Source organism: Xiphophorus hellerii, chromosome 9 (genome assembly GCF_003331165.1).
Source record: "Xiphophorus hellerii strain 12219 chromosome 9, Xiphophorus_hellerii-4.1, whole genome shotgun sequence".
Classification (NCBI taxonomy): domain Eukaryota; kingdom Metazoa; phylum Chordata; class Actinopteri; order Cyprinodontiformes; family Poeciliidae; genus Xiphophorus; species Xiphophorus hellerii.
In genome coordinates this window covers 25,156,770-25,170,977 of record NC_045680.1, presented here as the reverse complement: position 1 = coordinate 25,170,977, position 14,208 = coordinate 25,156,770, and the positions used below count along the sequence as shown (strand labels likewise).

The 14,208-nt window shown below is 43.8% G+C and overlaps 1 protein-coding gene across 2 annotated transcripts; it reads left to right on the top strand.

Annotated features, from left to right (window-relative positions):
- Positions 1-125: 125 nt before the first annotated feature.
- Positions 126-10,496, top strand: cep63 (centrosomal protein 63). 2 transcript variants are annotated; one of them, XM_032571188.1, is made up of 14 exons: positions 127-510; positions 594-771; positions 858-953; positions 1,288-1,377; positions 1,468-1,581; positions 2,945-3,109; positions 4,049-4,161; positions 4,275-4,418; positions 4,963-5,065; positions 5,168-5,365; positions 6,536-6,622; positions 7,351-7,556; positions 7,627-7,897; positions 8,784-10,496. In XM_032571188.1, the coding sequence occupies exons 1-14, from the start codon at positions 470-472 to the stop codon at positions 8,961-8,963; spliced, it is 1,986 nt and encodes a 661-aa protein (XP_032427079.1). In that variant the 5' UTR covers positions 127-469; the 3' UTR covers positions 8,964-10,496. The 2 variants fall into 2 exon arrangements, with proteins under 2 accessions (XP_032427078.1, XP_032427079.1); XM_032571187.1 differs by having other exon boundaries at positions 126-510; positions 4,963-5,365.
- The last annotated feature ends 3,712 nt before the right edge of the window (positions 10,497-14,208 follow it).

Here is a 14,208-nt window from a genome sequence, read left to right as displayed (position 1 = left end):
AGACGAGCCATGAGCGCCATCTGAAACTAGAAAACCGTGGCTTCGGTTAGGTTGACGTACAACGTGCTGAGGTCACAGTATGGGGGCGGGGTTACCACAGGAAGTTCATTGTACTCAAAGGAGTGAAAGGCGGCATAAGTGCTGTTACGGATGTAAACAAATATCCTTGGCCGGACTAACTTAGCTGTAAATTTGCTTCTGCCGCTAGTAAATCACCGTATGAAGCTCAGTGTTTTACTCGCAGCGCCTAGCCTCAGATCGGTCCTTTCCGTTTCTTTAGCAGCTGTGTGGAAGCGTCGTTGTTGCCCAGTTCAGTTGGGTGGCGGTAGAGGCGGTGTAACGTTCAGGATTGCACAAGCTGTTTTGTTGTCAGCCGGTGGAAGACATGAGGAGCCTTTAGGTTAACACCTCTAGAGAAGACTTTACCCACAAGAAGCACACACACACACAAAAAAAAAACCTGATCCAGATGGAGGCTTCTCTTGATTCAACGCGGAACACTAACTTTAGGTAACATCAAACTGAATTAGAACGTGAATGTTGTATTTTACTGGCTCTAACAGACGTGCTTTCATCTGGTCTGTGTGCTGCAGTTCTGTCCTGTCGTCATGCGAGCCAGAGCTCCAGGAACTGATGAAACAGATCGACATCATGATCAGCCACCAGAGGAGGGAGTGGCAGGTTGAGAAGCATTTCCTGGAGGTCAGGGTGAAGAATGGAGAGGAGGGCCTTCTAACCTCCAAAAACATCATTGAGCGGAGGGACCTGGAGGTGAAGTGAACAGGCCAAGAAATCTTTTTCCTCAAAGTATCCAAATTATTGCATGAGGAGTTTTGTTCAAGGGGTTTCGTTTGCAGATTGGAGTACTTCAAAAACAGCTGGAAGAAATCCTGAGAAGTCGCCAAGAGGCAGTTGCAAAGTACGAGCAACAGCTGCAGAAACTCCGAGAAGAGGTGAGACATCTTGAAGCAAACAGTCCAAGTGTTCATCTGTGAGACCGTCTGTTTTTTTTTTCCTTCTCCTCGGATGCATTAAAAGTTCGACTGAATGATTGTAGACGTGCTTACAACGGCATGTTAGAGCCACTGAAGATAGAAAAAGAAAGAGGAGCAAATTTTGAAATTCGGTTATTTTTCTCTCAAAAATGTCTCCGTTTCAAAGGTTTGAACTTTTTTAACCTTTATGATTCAGACATTTGCACATTTTATCTAGAAAATTCCTGAGATCAATCTAAAATAACAAATTTTTCCTATTAACAATGACCGTAACACGCTGTTGTTCTTTCAGCTGGACCTTTTAAAGGGAAGTTACCAAAAACTCCAGCGCAAACAGCTCAAGCAGACAAGCGGAGGAGCAAAAGAGTCAGACCAGCTGAAGGTAACATTCCTGCATCTCCATTTGCGTTGCTTGCATCGGACCCAGCAGTAGCACCGGTGGCAGTGTAGATAACCCTGCTGGTTGCTGCAGGAGTACCAGCGGCTCTCTGCGGAGTGGGAGCAGCAGCGGGCGCAGTACCAGAAGCAGCTCACCACCCTGGAGGCTGAGAATAAGAGCCTGACTGAGGAGATCTCGCACATTAAGGTAACCGAACCAGAGAGAGGGAGAGAGACGTAGGCCTGTCACGATAGCAAATTTTGCTGAGCGATTAATTGTCTCAAAAATTATTGCGATAAACGATAATATTGTTTGAAGACCTTTTTACACTGAAAATGATGTAATAATGCATGCTATTTCCTGCCAAAGATAGATACAGTTTATTTTCAAAAGAACACTAAACACTTGAACTGATAAACAAAATAAACAAAACAACCAAAAACAAAAGTAAAATGGATTCTCAGTCTCCATTAACAAAAAATGTACTGGAAAAAAAAAACTAAACAACATAAAGTAAAAGTGGAAATAAATACTGCATTCAACCAAAAGATTATGAAGTCTGTATATTATGTTGCCCTTCAGTAATAATTAGATTTAAATAGAGAAAATGGGCACATCGACTACCTGATGCAATAGTTCACACTACACGGTTTTTTTATCCTATTTTTCCCCTTACGACAATCTTAGACCTTTGGTCTTTCTAAGATTGTGTTGTGTGTTACCGTAGATCCTCGTTGCCGCTCCGATCTAAATCAGGGATTTTCCCCGACTGGGCGCTTAAGCAGCCTGTTGAATGTGACAGGCAGCCAATCAGAAAGCGCGGATTCTCCTCCGTGTTTTCTGAGGGGAAATTACGTCGGGGAATCCCAAACAGCTGACACGGCGCAACCCGAAGTCCAGCGGACATTGGAGATGATATGTGGAAACAACATTAATGTTTATTCAACATGCAAAGAATATAGAAATGACAAGAGGAGGAGTTGGAGCGAAATTGCTACCGCAGTTGATAAACCCGGTAACTTTTCAGCTGTTCTTCGTTAACGTGGCGTAAATAGGTTCTAATGATTTTCATTCAGTCAGGACTTTACGCTGACACTAGCCACATGCATTGCAGGTAGATTGTAGTAAAGCATTGATTAATGCCTGGTTTTAAAATTAGTTAACTGAACTTGTAGCCATTATTTTGTGCCCATTGTTGGACACCACACGGCAGGAACGAACCCGATCGAACCGTTATACCTAGGATTTCTGTCGGCTAATGTGTGGTCTGTCAGGTTTTGAAAATGGGCCGACAATCGGCCGACAGTTCTAAAATCGTGTAGTGCGCGCTGGGCTTTACACTAAGGAAATGAGGAAGGGTGGAGTCAGTGGAGAGCACCGGAGTTGAGCTTTTTTTCATTCAGTCTCATTAGCTGAAAGAGAAAAGGGTCGGAAGAGACGATAGTGCCGATAATTAAAATGACGTCGATAGCTTTAATTTATCGTACGATTAATCGATTTATCGTTTATCGCGACAGGCCTAGAGAACCTGGAAGCGGTCGTTCGTCACCGTGCCGCGTTTTGTTCCCAGAGCGCACCGTGGCGGGTGGAGCAGGAGCACATGGAGTGCTGCTCGGAGGTGCAGCATCTGGGTGCTCTGCTGGAGAAGGCCCGCAGCAGCCTGCTGTCCCAGGAGCTGGAACTGGAGCGCCTGCGGCCCTGTGAGGCCCTGCTGGGAGCCTCACAGCCACAGCAGGTCAGCATGGAGGAGGAGGAGGGGGGGCACATTCAGCCGCTTGTACACAGAGGTGGGCAGAGAGCCAAAGATTATACTCATGTCAGAGTAGCACTACTTTCAAATATTTTTACTCAAGTAAAAGTAAAAAGAAATTATTCAAACAATTGGTAAAATGTTTACTCAATTATTGAGTAACTGATCAAATTATCCATCGTTTAATATTTACAAATGACATCATCAGACGAACCAAAATATAAAGTGAAATGGAAAATAGTTTTTTTTTTTTTTTAAAAGGACCAAAATGACAATAATTCATGTAAGTAACAAAAAATAATGTTTCCAAATCAGTTTCTTTCATTATTAAACTTATGAAACTTTGGTGAAATTTTGTTTTTCATTCCGTGGAAAGTCCAGAAATTTTAGTCAAGAAAGAGTAAAAATACTTCATGATAAAATTGTTCAAGTAAAAGTAAAAAGTGCAGCGTAGTAAAAATAATCCTAAAAGTACATTTAGAATAATTTAAAAAAAAAAAAAAAAGGTTTCTGAACTAAATGTAACTAGATACTACCTAACTCTGCTTATTTAAAACACTGAGCTCTAAAAACAACAGTGATCATCATTTGGACAACTAGTAAGTTTATATTAAATGCCACGTGTTACATACAGTGTCGCCAGCAGTAGTCAGACCATCACATCACAAACCCAAACCTACATAAAATCATGTTTTATTGGGATTTTATATCAACCAGTCAAGTTTATTTAAGTAGTACATTTCAGCAACAAGGCAGCTCAAAGTGCTTTATATCATAAACACATCACTTCATAGCATTTTGTCAAGTGGCATCATCCACAAACATCAAATATGTTGGTCAGTGTTTCATTTATTGCTGTTAAAGTTGAATCAGTTGAACTCATTGAAGTCCCGTGTTAACAGACGTGACCTCTCTGTCCTGCAGCTGCGGTCAGACGAACCGGACGCCTCGAGGGGAGCTGACCTGGATCAGCAAAGACGTGGAAATGAAGCCGTCAGACTCAGACAGTTGCTCCACGCTAAAGACCAAGTCATCCGGTGGGCAGACGTTTTAAAAGCTCTCTCCTCTGCTGGATGCAACGCTGTGCCTTCCGCACAAGGGGGCGCTCTGACCTCACTGTGGGCTGCTTGGTGTCGTTGTCGTTCTGCAGCTCTCTGGAGGACTGCCTGGCGGCTCAGGGCTGCACCGGCGTGGAGGTCATCAGGAAGGACCTGGAGAAGATGGCCGACAAGCTGCAGGGCGCTCGGGCCGGCGAGGCGAACCTCAGGTCGGAGGTGACATGTCTGAAACAGAGGTGGGTGACTGCTGGCGTCGTGTTAAAGGAAAACAAGAACGCATCACGATAAGCACGACAAGTATCATCAGCAACATTTGGAATTGTTGTTGATTACAGCTGAAAGTGGACAAACACTTTATTATATATACTTATTGTTTTTCCCACAACTTTGTATGAAACTTTGGTTTTCCGCCAATGCTCTTTCACGATGGTTTGTGTTGAGATAACGAGTTAATTTCCCGATGGTTGTCTCTAGATTTATTCTATATCGAGAGAAAAAAGCGAGCTTCTGCAAAGTCCATACTTTTTTCATTATGATGTACACTTTTTAAATTTCCACAAATACTTTGGAGATGACTGTATTTCATAAATTTATGATCAGCTGATGAAGGATTGTATTGTATACATATTATCGTTTTTTTCTCCACTATTAATATAAATCCATCAGGCTTTTACCTCTTCCTGCCCTATAATCAATTTTTTCTTCTTAATATCTTTGATTTGTGTTTTAATTGTGCAAATTAAGCTAAACTTCCCTGTGCCTCCTCTCGCCTGAACGCAGAATGGAGAGCATGAGCCGACAGCTAAAGGATCAAACAAAGGTGGAGAAAGAGCTGAGAAACGTAGCGGCAGACTTTGACAACTCTGTCGCTGAAAGCAAAAAGGTGAGCGTTCGTTCGTTCTTTCTGCTTTGTTTTCTTTTTTTCCCCACCGCCTCCGTGTGGAGTCGCCCCTCACATGTCCGGAGTCGCCCTCCCCCCCCGCAGCTCCGGGAGGAGCTGGAGACTGCGCGGCAGACCCACAGCGCCGAGGTGGAGGGCGTGAGGAGGGAGGTGTCGAAGCTGACCGGCGAGCTGCACCAGCGCGACGTGTCCATCTCGGCGCTCAGCGGCTCCTCGGCCAGCATCCAGCAGCAGCTTCGCGGCGAGGTGCAGCGGGCGGCGGAGGCAGCCACGCAGCTCAAGGTCAGTTTGGGACCGTGTGGTTCGGAAACGTGCGTGAAGAGAAAGGAAAAGAACCTGGAGGAACTTTTTTTTTTCTGTTACAAATATCTGAAAAGTGTGGCGGGTTTTTGTATTCAGCCTCAGCTTTCCACACCCGTAGATGGACGATATTTCCTCGTTCGTCTCTTAAAACACAATCCCACATAGCAACTGTTTTCAAGTGATGCCCTCGATTATCAAAAGGAGTTAGTTCAGCTTTGACTGGACCGTTGAAATACATGAGTGTTGTTCGATCTGGATCTGGCCAGGGTGTTTATTCTCACTGTCCTGCTGGACGGTGAACCTCCATTCCAGTCTCAAGTCTTTTGCAGCCTCTAACTTTAACTAAACCCATCTCCCCACTCTGACCAGCTTCCTCATGCCTGGTGAAGAAAATCATCCCCACAACATGATGCTGCCACCACCAGGTGTCACATTTGGAATGTTGTGTTCAGGGTGACGAAGGCTTTTTCTGCTAGGCCACAAAATTTTGGCTTCATCCGACCAGAACAGAGAACGTTCTTTGACAACGTTTCTACTTGTCTCCTGTTTCACCCAACTGATAATGGAGCTTTTTATCAGGACTCCATCCTTCATTTTACCAGTTTATCTGTCTGTCCAACAGACCGACAGGTCAGTCGGTCAGTGAGTGTCTATCTATTCTAGCTAGCTATCTCTATAATGGAGAATGGCCAATACTTACCTGAAAAATCGTTCATTATCTACGTCTGAAAATGTTCTCTATAAAAGTCATTATCCAGTCTTGGTAGGTTTGCTTTATTGACATTTTCATCCTGCTGTCAGAAGCAGTGACGTGCGGTCAGAATAGTTTTTGCCCTCCAGCGTTGTCCGCATGCGCGAAATTTCCTTATGTAAACAATAACAAGCAGGGGGTCTATATTTGAAAATCTGATTATGATTAAATCAGTGCCTCACCAGCTATGAACCTCACCGCACGTCACTGGTCAGATGAGAGATTAAATGGGCATCAGAGTACATGGGGCTGAATGCAAATGAATGCCACACTTTACAGATTTCTTCTGTTAAAGAGGACCAGATGTGAGAGGCTCTCACGTTTTTCAAGACCAAATGTTTAACCTTTCTGCTGGGTTTAGTGAAACCACCCGGATTCTTTCCTCTCCCGTTACTCAGATGACTCAGGCGCAGCTAGAGACTCTGCAGGCCGAGAACGAGCAACTGAAAGGTCTGCTGCAGACGCTCCAGTCCCACTCTCCCAAGGTTTGTCTCTTAATATTCATCACCCAACAGCAGCTAAGACAGGGTGACCGCACATCCTTAAAAAGTCTTAAATTTCTGCATCTAAAATCAAGATCTGAAAGTGTTTTTAAATTTCTTTTAAAAATCTTGATTGGCCTTAAATACGTTTAAGTGCGGTCTTAAATCTTGTTGGGGCAGGACTGTTATCTCTTTCATATTCCGTGTAGTTTATTTTCAGGCAAATATTTGAGTCGCACACAGACATCTTCATTCCGTCTTGTGGCTTGAAGTCGTTGAGGCTAGCGCTAATTACCTGCTAATGTGTTTTTATTGTTTGTAATGTATTTAATTGTGGTAGCACCTTTATTTAGCGCATGATGACCAAGACAAAATTCTAGCCTACTTATCTAGCTATCATACCCTTTTAGCTATTATACCCTTGCTAGCTAGCTAGCTATTTACACTTACACTATGAAAGTTTCATTAAGTGAAAATTTATCTTCAGTTGCCACCCATACGAGGCCTGGTGCGTTCTGTGCAAAAAAAGATACTATTATATATATAATATGTGATTTTCTTTTGTACATTTCTGTCGCGATGCAGGGATTAAATTTCATTAATGGTCTTAAAAAGTCTCAAATTTAAGTCAGTGGAACCTGCAGAAAACCTGTCAGATCCTTCTCCTTAAAGTCAGTTCTGCGCTTTCTTGGTTGTGTTGCTCATCCGCCGATCCGCCCGTCTCTCCCCAGGGGGATGAATCCTCTGCTGCGTTACTGCAGCAGCGCTACTTGACCTCCATAAGCAGCCTGGAAGAGGAGAACCGGCAGCTGAGGCAGGCGCTCGCCAAGCACCACGTGCAGCTGGACGCTCAGGATGAAACGGGTCCGGAGAGGAACCAACACGTCGCGCTCAGCCACACCACGATGACGGCGCAGGTGCATCCTGGTCCGGAACGGTAGGTGGTGCGTCCGCATGGGAACAGAAGCACCTCCACGGCGAAACGCTCTGAACGGCTGTCGTTGCAGGACTCAGCCCGCTAGCTATGACAGAAAGATCCAGAAGATCCAGAGGCTCTTTAAAGAGCTTCAGGACTTTCCAAAGTCTTCCAACGAGCCGCCTGGCAGAGAGCACAAAGACAGCCAGCTGCACTCCTCTTCATCTTCCTCCTCTTCCACCAGCAGCCCCGGACTGAGCAGAGGAAGCTCAGCCACAGCCCTCACTCCACACAGACTTGCTGCTGAGGGCCAAAACTCTGGCCCTGAAAACTGTCTGACCTCCAGGTCCAGAGGTCCAGAGGTGAGTTTTCTTCCATGACCGAGCTGCACTCAGGGGCCGCAGGGTTCGTACGTCTGTCTGCCTGAAATCCTTGAAAACACTTGAATTTCAATTCGATGTTTTCAAGGTTTGGAAAGTTCTTGATTTCTGTGTAAAGTCCTTGAAAGTGTTTGATATTCAAGCTGCACAGTTTTGTAATAAAGTGCAATCTAGCTTTTGAATTAAAGCTAAATTTGGAAAACGTTATTTACAGTTGGAACCAGATATTTTTCTACACCTGATTAAAAAGCCATTTTTCACCAAAATCTCATTTTAAATTGCTTTTAAGTGGGGTGAGTTTTTATTTGGACTTCTGTATTCAGTGGACTCAGAGTCTATAAACGATTTTTTGGTATGTTAAGTTTAGCGACCCAAAAAACCATCACAAAGAAATACGGTAGTTAAAGCAAAAACTTTCCGTCCCTTCATGACTGGCAGCAGATCAAATATGGATTATAAATACATTTATTGAGGTAAAATGTCCAGAATTTGTGACTCTGTACTAGTTTTATTGGAATTTGTTATTTAAATGTGACATCTGTTCGCCAGACCTCCTATTTTTCATTCTATTTTATTTTTTGTGTGTAATGTTATGTTAAGAAACACATGGAAAAAAGCAAAATAAACAAAAAAGTTGTTATAATTTTAGCTTAGTTTGACCCTTCTGTAAAATGTCGACTACTTTCAGGAGACATTATTAACTGTAATAAGTGATCTCATGTAATAGTGAATTGAAGCTTGCTTTCTTTGGCTCATTTGTGTTGTTTTCATTTCCAAAAGTGTGATTCCAAAAGTTTGAAAACTCACCTTGAACTGCTCTATAAGTACTTGAACCATGACTGTAGGTGTTTGTGCTCCTCTCCACCAGGAGGCGCTGTCCCCTACACGCAGTGCAGTGTCTCGTTTCCTGGCAGAGGAGAGCCTGTGGTCCAACGAGCTGCGACTGAAACTGGACAGCCACATCCGCGGCATGAAGGAGAACAACTTCAGGACGGTGTCCAGGTTCCTGGCGAGCGGCTCGGGAGCGCGCTCCGGCTCTGCGCCGTGACTCCGCCCTCCTGCCTTAACATAGCTGATAAACAGTACCAAACAGGTGTTTGTGACTCTGCTGATTCGTTACTCATCACCTGCTCATGGTTTCACGAGTGTTGAACGCACCGTTTCCTAATTTACTACACATTTTGGCGTATTGAAAATCACAAGATTGCTGACATTTGCGTCACGTGACGGAAGCGTGTGTCACTTCTGACTTTGGACAGCTTGTCTGTTAGCGATGAACGGCGTGGTCTTGGCAGGATATGTTGCCGTGACGTCCTCTCGTCCTGTCTCATTTCTTTGAATTCGTATTTCAGGATCAGCTGACCACCTTGTGATGAACTCTCACTGCTCTCTGAGAGTCTTCGAGTTGTTGAATAATTGTTACCTAAACGAATCAGAAAGTAGGTCACGCTGCTGGCATTTGGAGTCACTTTAAGCACTGAGCATGCTGAGGTGAGTAAATATGGGCATCAAATGGCATTTAATCAACCAGTAATATTACTGTGAAAACATTGCACTGGGATATCATATATTGTATCGCAAATGTTCAATATTAGTATGACAAATGCTAATATTGGCGTAGATGTATTGATGTGCGATGTTGCTAAGATGATGGGATTTACTCGCTTCTCATTTCTGAGACTTTGAACTCTCCTGATTTGCCCTCTTTGTAGAAATCCCTCTGGTCAGGATCTTCATTTCGGACCATCAATTCAGGTTTTCATAAATCAAAATCCCGCTGTGCACGTGTAAAACGATCGAGATTTCTACAGTACGTCAATCAGATTTCTTGAGAACGTGTTCGGTGTCATCTTTGGGAAAAGCTGATCTTTTTGCCAGGCCTATCTTGTGTTTCGAGGACAGTTGCTGTCCCCAGGTCCAACCGGCGTCACAGCCGCCCACTCTGCAGCTCGTCCAGCGCAGGAATGTGCGCGCCATGCCAACGCTGACATAAAGCCTCCCCCTGCAGCCCGCTCCGTCCTCATCATTAGAAACCTGGTGGAATGTTAATGTCGACCATGTGGACGGCTGAGAGGCCAGCGGAGCCGTATCCAGATGCATTTTTATAGCTTTGTTTTAAATCAGAGACACATTGGAAGAATGGAAATAAACTGAGGGGGGAAAAAAACAAACAAAGGAAAGGAAAAAAAAAATGTGTTTTGCATTTTTGTATTACAGAGAAGTGGTGGTCGGCTGCTTGCCAGACCTCTGACTTTTCACTTTGATATGTGGTCATGCTTGTTCTGTGAACACCCCCCCACCCCGGCTCATACACACACAAACACACACACACACACACACCAACAAACAGCACTAAGACTGGCGATGCAGGTATTCCTCTGGTTCAGAGGTGCTAAATGTGGAACTTGAGCACTACATGCTAACTAGCATGTGGGCTAATTAGCAAAAACATTAGACTTTGCTTCACAGTAAGGGGTCATTGAACAAGCTGAGTTCTAATGTTTATGTCATACTCTATAAAGGCTACTTCAAATCAAACCAATGAAATTTGATTAATTGATTAAATGAATTTATCGGTCAACCCTTCTTGTTTGTATTTGTTAGTGTGAACAGGAGTGTACTGAGTACACAACCTTGAGGAACTCCAGAAGAACTCCAGTGTGGTGTAGGTGGAGAGGGTTTTTTTTCCCCAATGTAGACTGACTGCAGTTTCTTCCAGAGAATTCAACATCCAGAGACAAAAGTTTAGGAAAGGAGAATAAATTCCTTTGTTAAGTACCATAAAATGCCGAGATAAAATCGATGAACCAGATTCGATTTAACTGAAGTTTGAAAACCCATTTCTTAAAGTAACATAACACGTTGCATAATGTTTTATTTAAATGGTTGACTGCATGAGGCAAAAATATCTATTTCTGCCATGGAAGATGGGATATATGAGGCGAAAATGTTTATTTCTGGGTTTTATATGCAGGGCCACAATCCAGCAGCAGAGGGAGCTGTAAACTACTCTCATCCAGCCAAAAGCAATGAAGCAACCAGGTCATGTTTGCAGGGTTTTTTTTGGTTTGTTTTTGTTTTTCCCGGCTCGTATCAGGATTTAGGTGTGTTGCCGTTATAAAGCAGGAATGCGTGTCCCATCCAACCCTCTCATAAAATCAATAAAGGAGGGTGTTGGTGGAAATATCGGGTCACGTTATCAATCCATCTTGATAAATTGAGATATCTGAGGTATTTAGGGAACTTTCCTTATCTTCATAAAGATCATAACTTGTCGTGGGAAAAAGTGAAGATGGATTGTTTGTGTAAATGGTTGACTTATCTCTGCTGAATCGCTCCAGGTTGGTGCAGGTTGGAGGGGATTTTTTTTCCTTTCTTTTCCTAAACAGACGGGTCAGCTTGCCAGGAAAACAGTCAGCATGAAGGCGCAACCTTGATTCTGTGAGATAACTGGAAACGAGTTCTCAAACTCACAGATGCTCAAAATGCCTTTATAACGTAAAAGATGGAGTTAAGCCCCGGAGCTGGTCGCTGTAAAAGCGTTGCATGGGGCAAACGCTTCGCGCTGAAACAAGTTGTTAAACTTCTGTCCCCAGATAAGTCAATTTGCTCATTCCCCCCCCCCCAGAATCGTTGCGGCCTGCATGCACTCTTTGTCGCACATTCCATGGTGGGGCCTCAGAGAACGTGCCCGACGTGCCTCGCGTGCGTCTGTCCTACTTCTGCCTCCAACAATGTCCTTTATGGTGAGGGGAGCGTCTCATTGTTCTCCGGGCCGCGCGCACGCTTTGGGACGGTGGGAGGTCGCGGGCGGTGGGCGCAAGTCGCTGATGTACGCGACTCGTGCGACGTTTGAAGTCTCTGCAGACTGGAAGGCGCGTTCGACGCTCGGTGCCTAGAGAACGCTGAGCAAAGGAGCCAGGAAAAGAATGCATTCCAGCACACAATGAGTGCATTTACATGTGCAGTATTGTTTCCCCCCGACTTACAGCACACACTTTACTGTACTGGCCTGTACAGGGGAAGAGAAATGGTGCCACAACCCAACTTTGACACTTCTTTGGCTATTGACGTGCAGGTAAAGAGAATAATGGGTTGGATAGTTTCATGTAAGCAGCCTGAGACTGTTAAATGGTGAACCTTGCCATCAGTTGCTCTGCTGGTTGATACAAAATGATGGAGTTTCCAGCTGTAACACAATAGTCCCCCTAAACATGTCTTTGGAACTTTTACATTTGCCAAATTCTGGGTTTTCTCCAGTGTGATATAAGCCTGGCGGGCCACCAGGCTTTAGTTGCCTCCCACCAGACTAAGCGATGTTTGTTTATTAAATGGGTAACAGCGACAGTAAAGACGAATGAAGCTAGGTTTATAGCTGACACATTGAACTGGGAGTGAGGGGATGCGCACCAGTTGCGCCGTCGCTGCACCTGCCTGTTGGCCGCATGATAATATCTCCAAATTATGATGACTGCTCTTGCACTTCTGAATTAAAAAAAAACGAACACAAAGCACATTGGGCAGCTGGTGGACTGCTACTACCACCAGGCTTAGCTGGTTTTCTGAGGGAAACCCTGAGCTTTTCCCCCCACAATACATCTCCATTCAGAAGTTGCCATGTAATCCAGCAGTCTGCAGGGCCTTAAGAAGATTTTTAAATGTTGTAAATGGGGGACAGGATATGTTGCAGGGACAGCAGCGATTAGCAAACACCACAATTAGAATTGCGAGTCTCAGCCCAAATCTCACAGGAACGTTTGTAAACGGCATAATGGGCGAACACCGTTGTCGTGACTTCCTGAAGGCGGAGTGTCAGAAAGAGCAGCAGCTTCTTAAAGAGACAGAGGCCCAACTTCAAAGCCTCAATTTTCTTTTAAGTCATATTTCATATAGATACATATATAGCATTTTGTAACAATGGAATGTGGAAGAAATGCCACAATGTGTCTGTAAAATACACAATATTCCCTTTTATCTAACGGATGAAACACATTTCCAATATGTTTTTAGCATTTGCCCTCTTTAGGAACAATCGCTTTGTGTTTTTGAGGGGTTTTTGATATTGAAACACCAAGAAAAAAAAAATTAAAATGAAAATCTTACAGTTTACTAATATATATAAACATAATTACATCAATATAAAACACATCAACAAAGGGCATGTGTACCTATCAAAACCAAAGCAAAACCCCAACGCTACTGTTATCCACAAATGACCCCCCCAAAAAAGAAAAACCTCATACTTTTCATGGAAAAAGAGAGGCTGTCGCAAACATACTTTAAGTCATTCTTGAACACTCGAGGGAAATCTGTCACGTAAAGTCAAAACCTCTGTCTTTACTTTATCCACAGCAATGTCCTGAACGCTCCATGAAAAAAAGGGGGTGGAATGCAAACATCTTCATCTGTCTCATCCTCCACTGGAACGAACCACAACAATCCTAAAACCCCCACGGCCGTCCCATGCAGACCCTAATTAAAGGAAAAATAATAAGAATTCTTGGAAATTAGAGCACATTGTTCATGACATTCAGCCCAGTCAAAACTGGAAATCTGGGCTACAGAGTGAGCTTTGATGTTGGATTGCCTTATGCAGAAACTATTCAGGACATTGCTTGTTCATTTACAGCTAATGGGGCCATCAATTTGGACCATCTCCAGTCCTTAGCTTGCTAATCTACAGTACCAAACGGGTTCCAGTCAGTCTGACAGAGCCGGGCTGTGACTGCAGAAATGAATAAAGTGGAAAAGGCACAAAAAAACCAAAACATTTCAAGTATCCCGGCATTCATTGATGAATAGGAGTGGGGAAGAGCCAGTTTACATTCTTCCAGCCGTGGTGACATAAACAGCTCAGTATGTTTTGATTTGTACATCTTTTCAACTGGAACGCCTCAGGAAATGACGCCCTTCCTCCAATTTAATTGGAAAGAAACTTGACCTCTTTCCCCAGTACTGTACGGACGAAATGTAAGCAGAAAAGGTACAGATTAGAGATTTGTGGTTTAATGTCACCATCTGGCATTAAATCCTACTAAACGTTCCTGGTTTAGGTCAGCTAGGGTTACCAAAATGACTCGCTAAATTCCAGAATAATGAGCAAGATGGGCTTTTTTCTAGAATTCCTCATTGCGTTCTTTTAAACCGAGATGTTTGCGTAGTAAGCTCGCCATGTCTGTGAGCAGTGTGGGAGCGAATCCTAAATGACTGTGTCATGGTTCATCTTGGGATTGGCTAACCCACATTTGACTCAACTAGAGGCGCGTCAGTGGATGGAGTGACTTCACGGAAAG

Bases quoted from the DNA above. Each gene is read 5' to 3' on its own strand.
- cep63 (XM_032571187.1), top strand. From the start codon at position 470: ATGGAGGCTTCTCTTGATTCAACGCGGAACACTAACTTTAG. The intron at 511-593 runs GTAACATCAAAC...TGTGTGCTGCAG, and splicing joins ACGCGGAACACTAACTTTAG to TTCTGTCCTGTCGTCATGCG. The intron at 3,110-4,048 runs GTCAGCATGGAG...TCTGTCCTGCAG, and splicing joins GAGCCTCACAGCCACAGCAG to CTGCGGTCAGACGAACCGGA.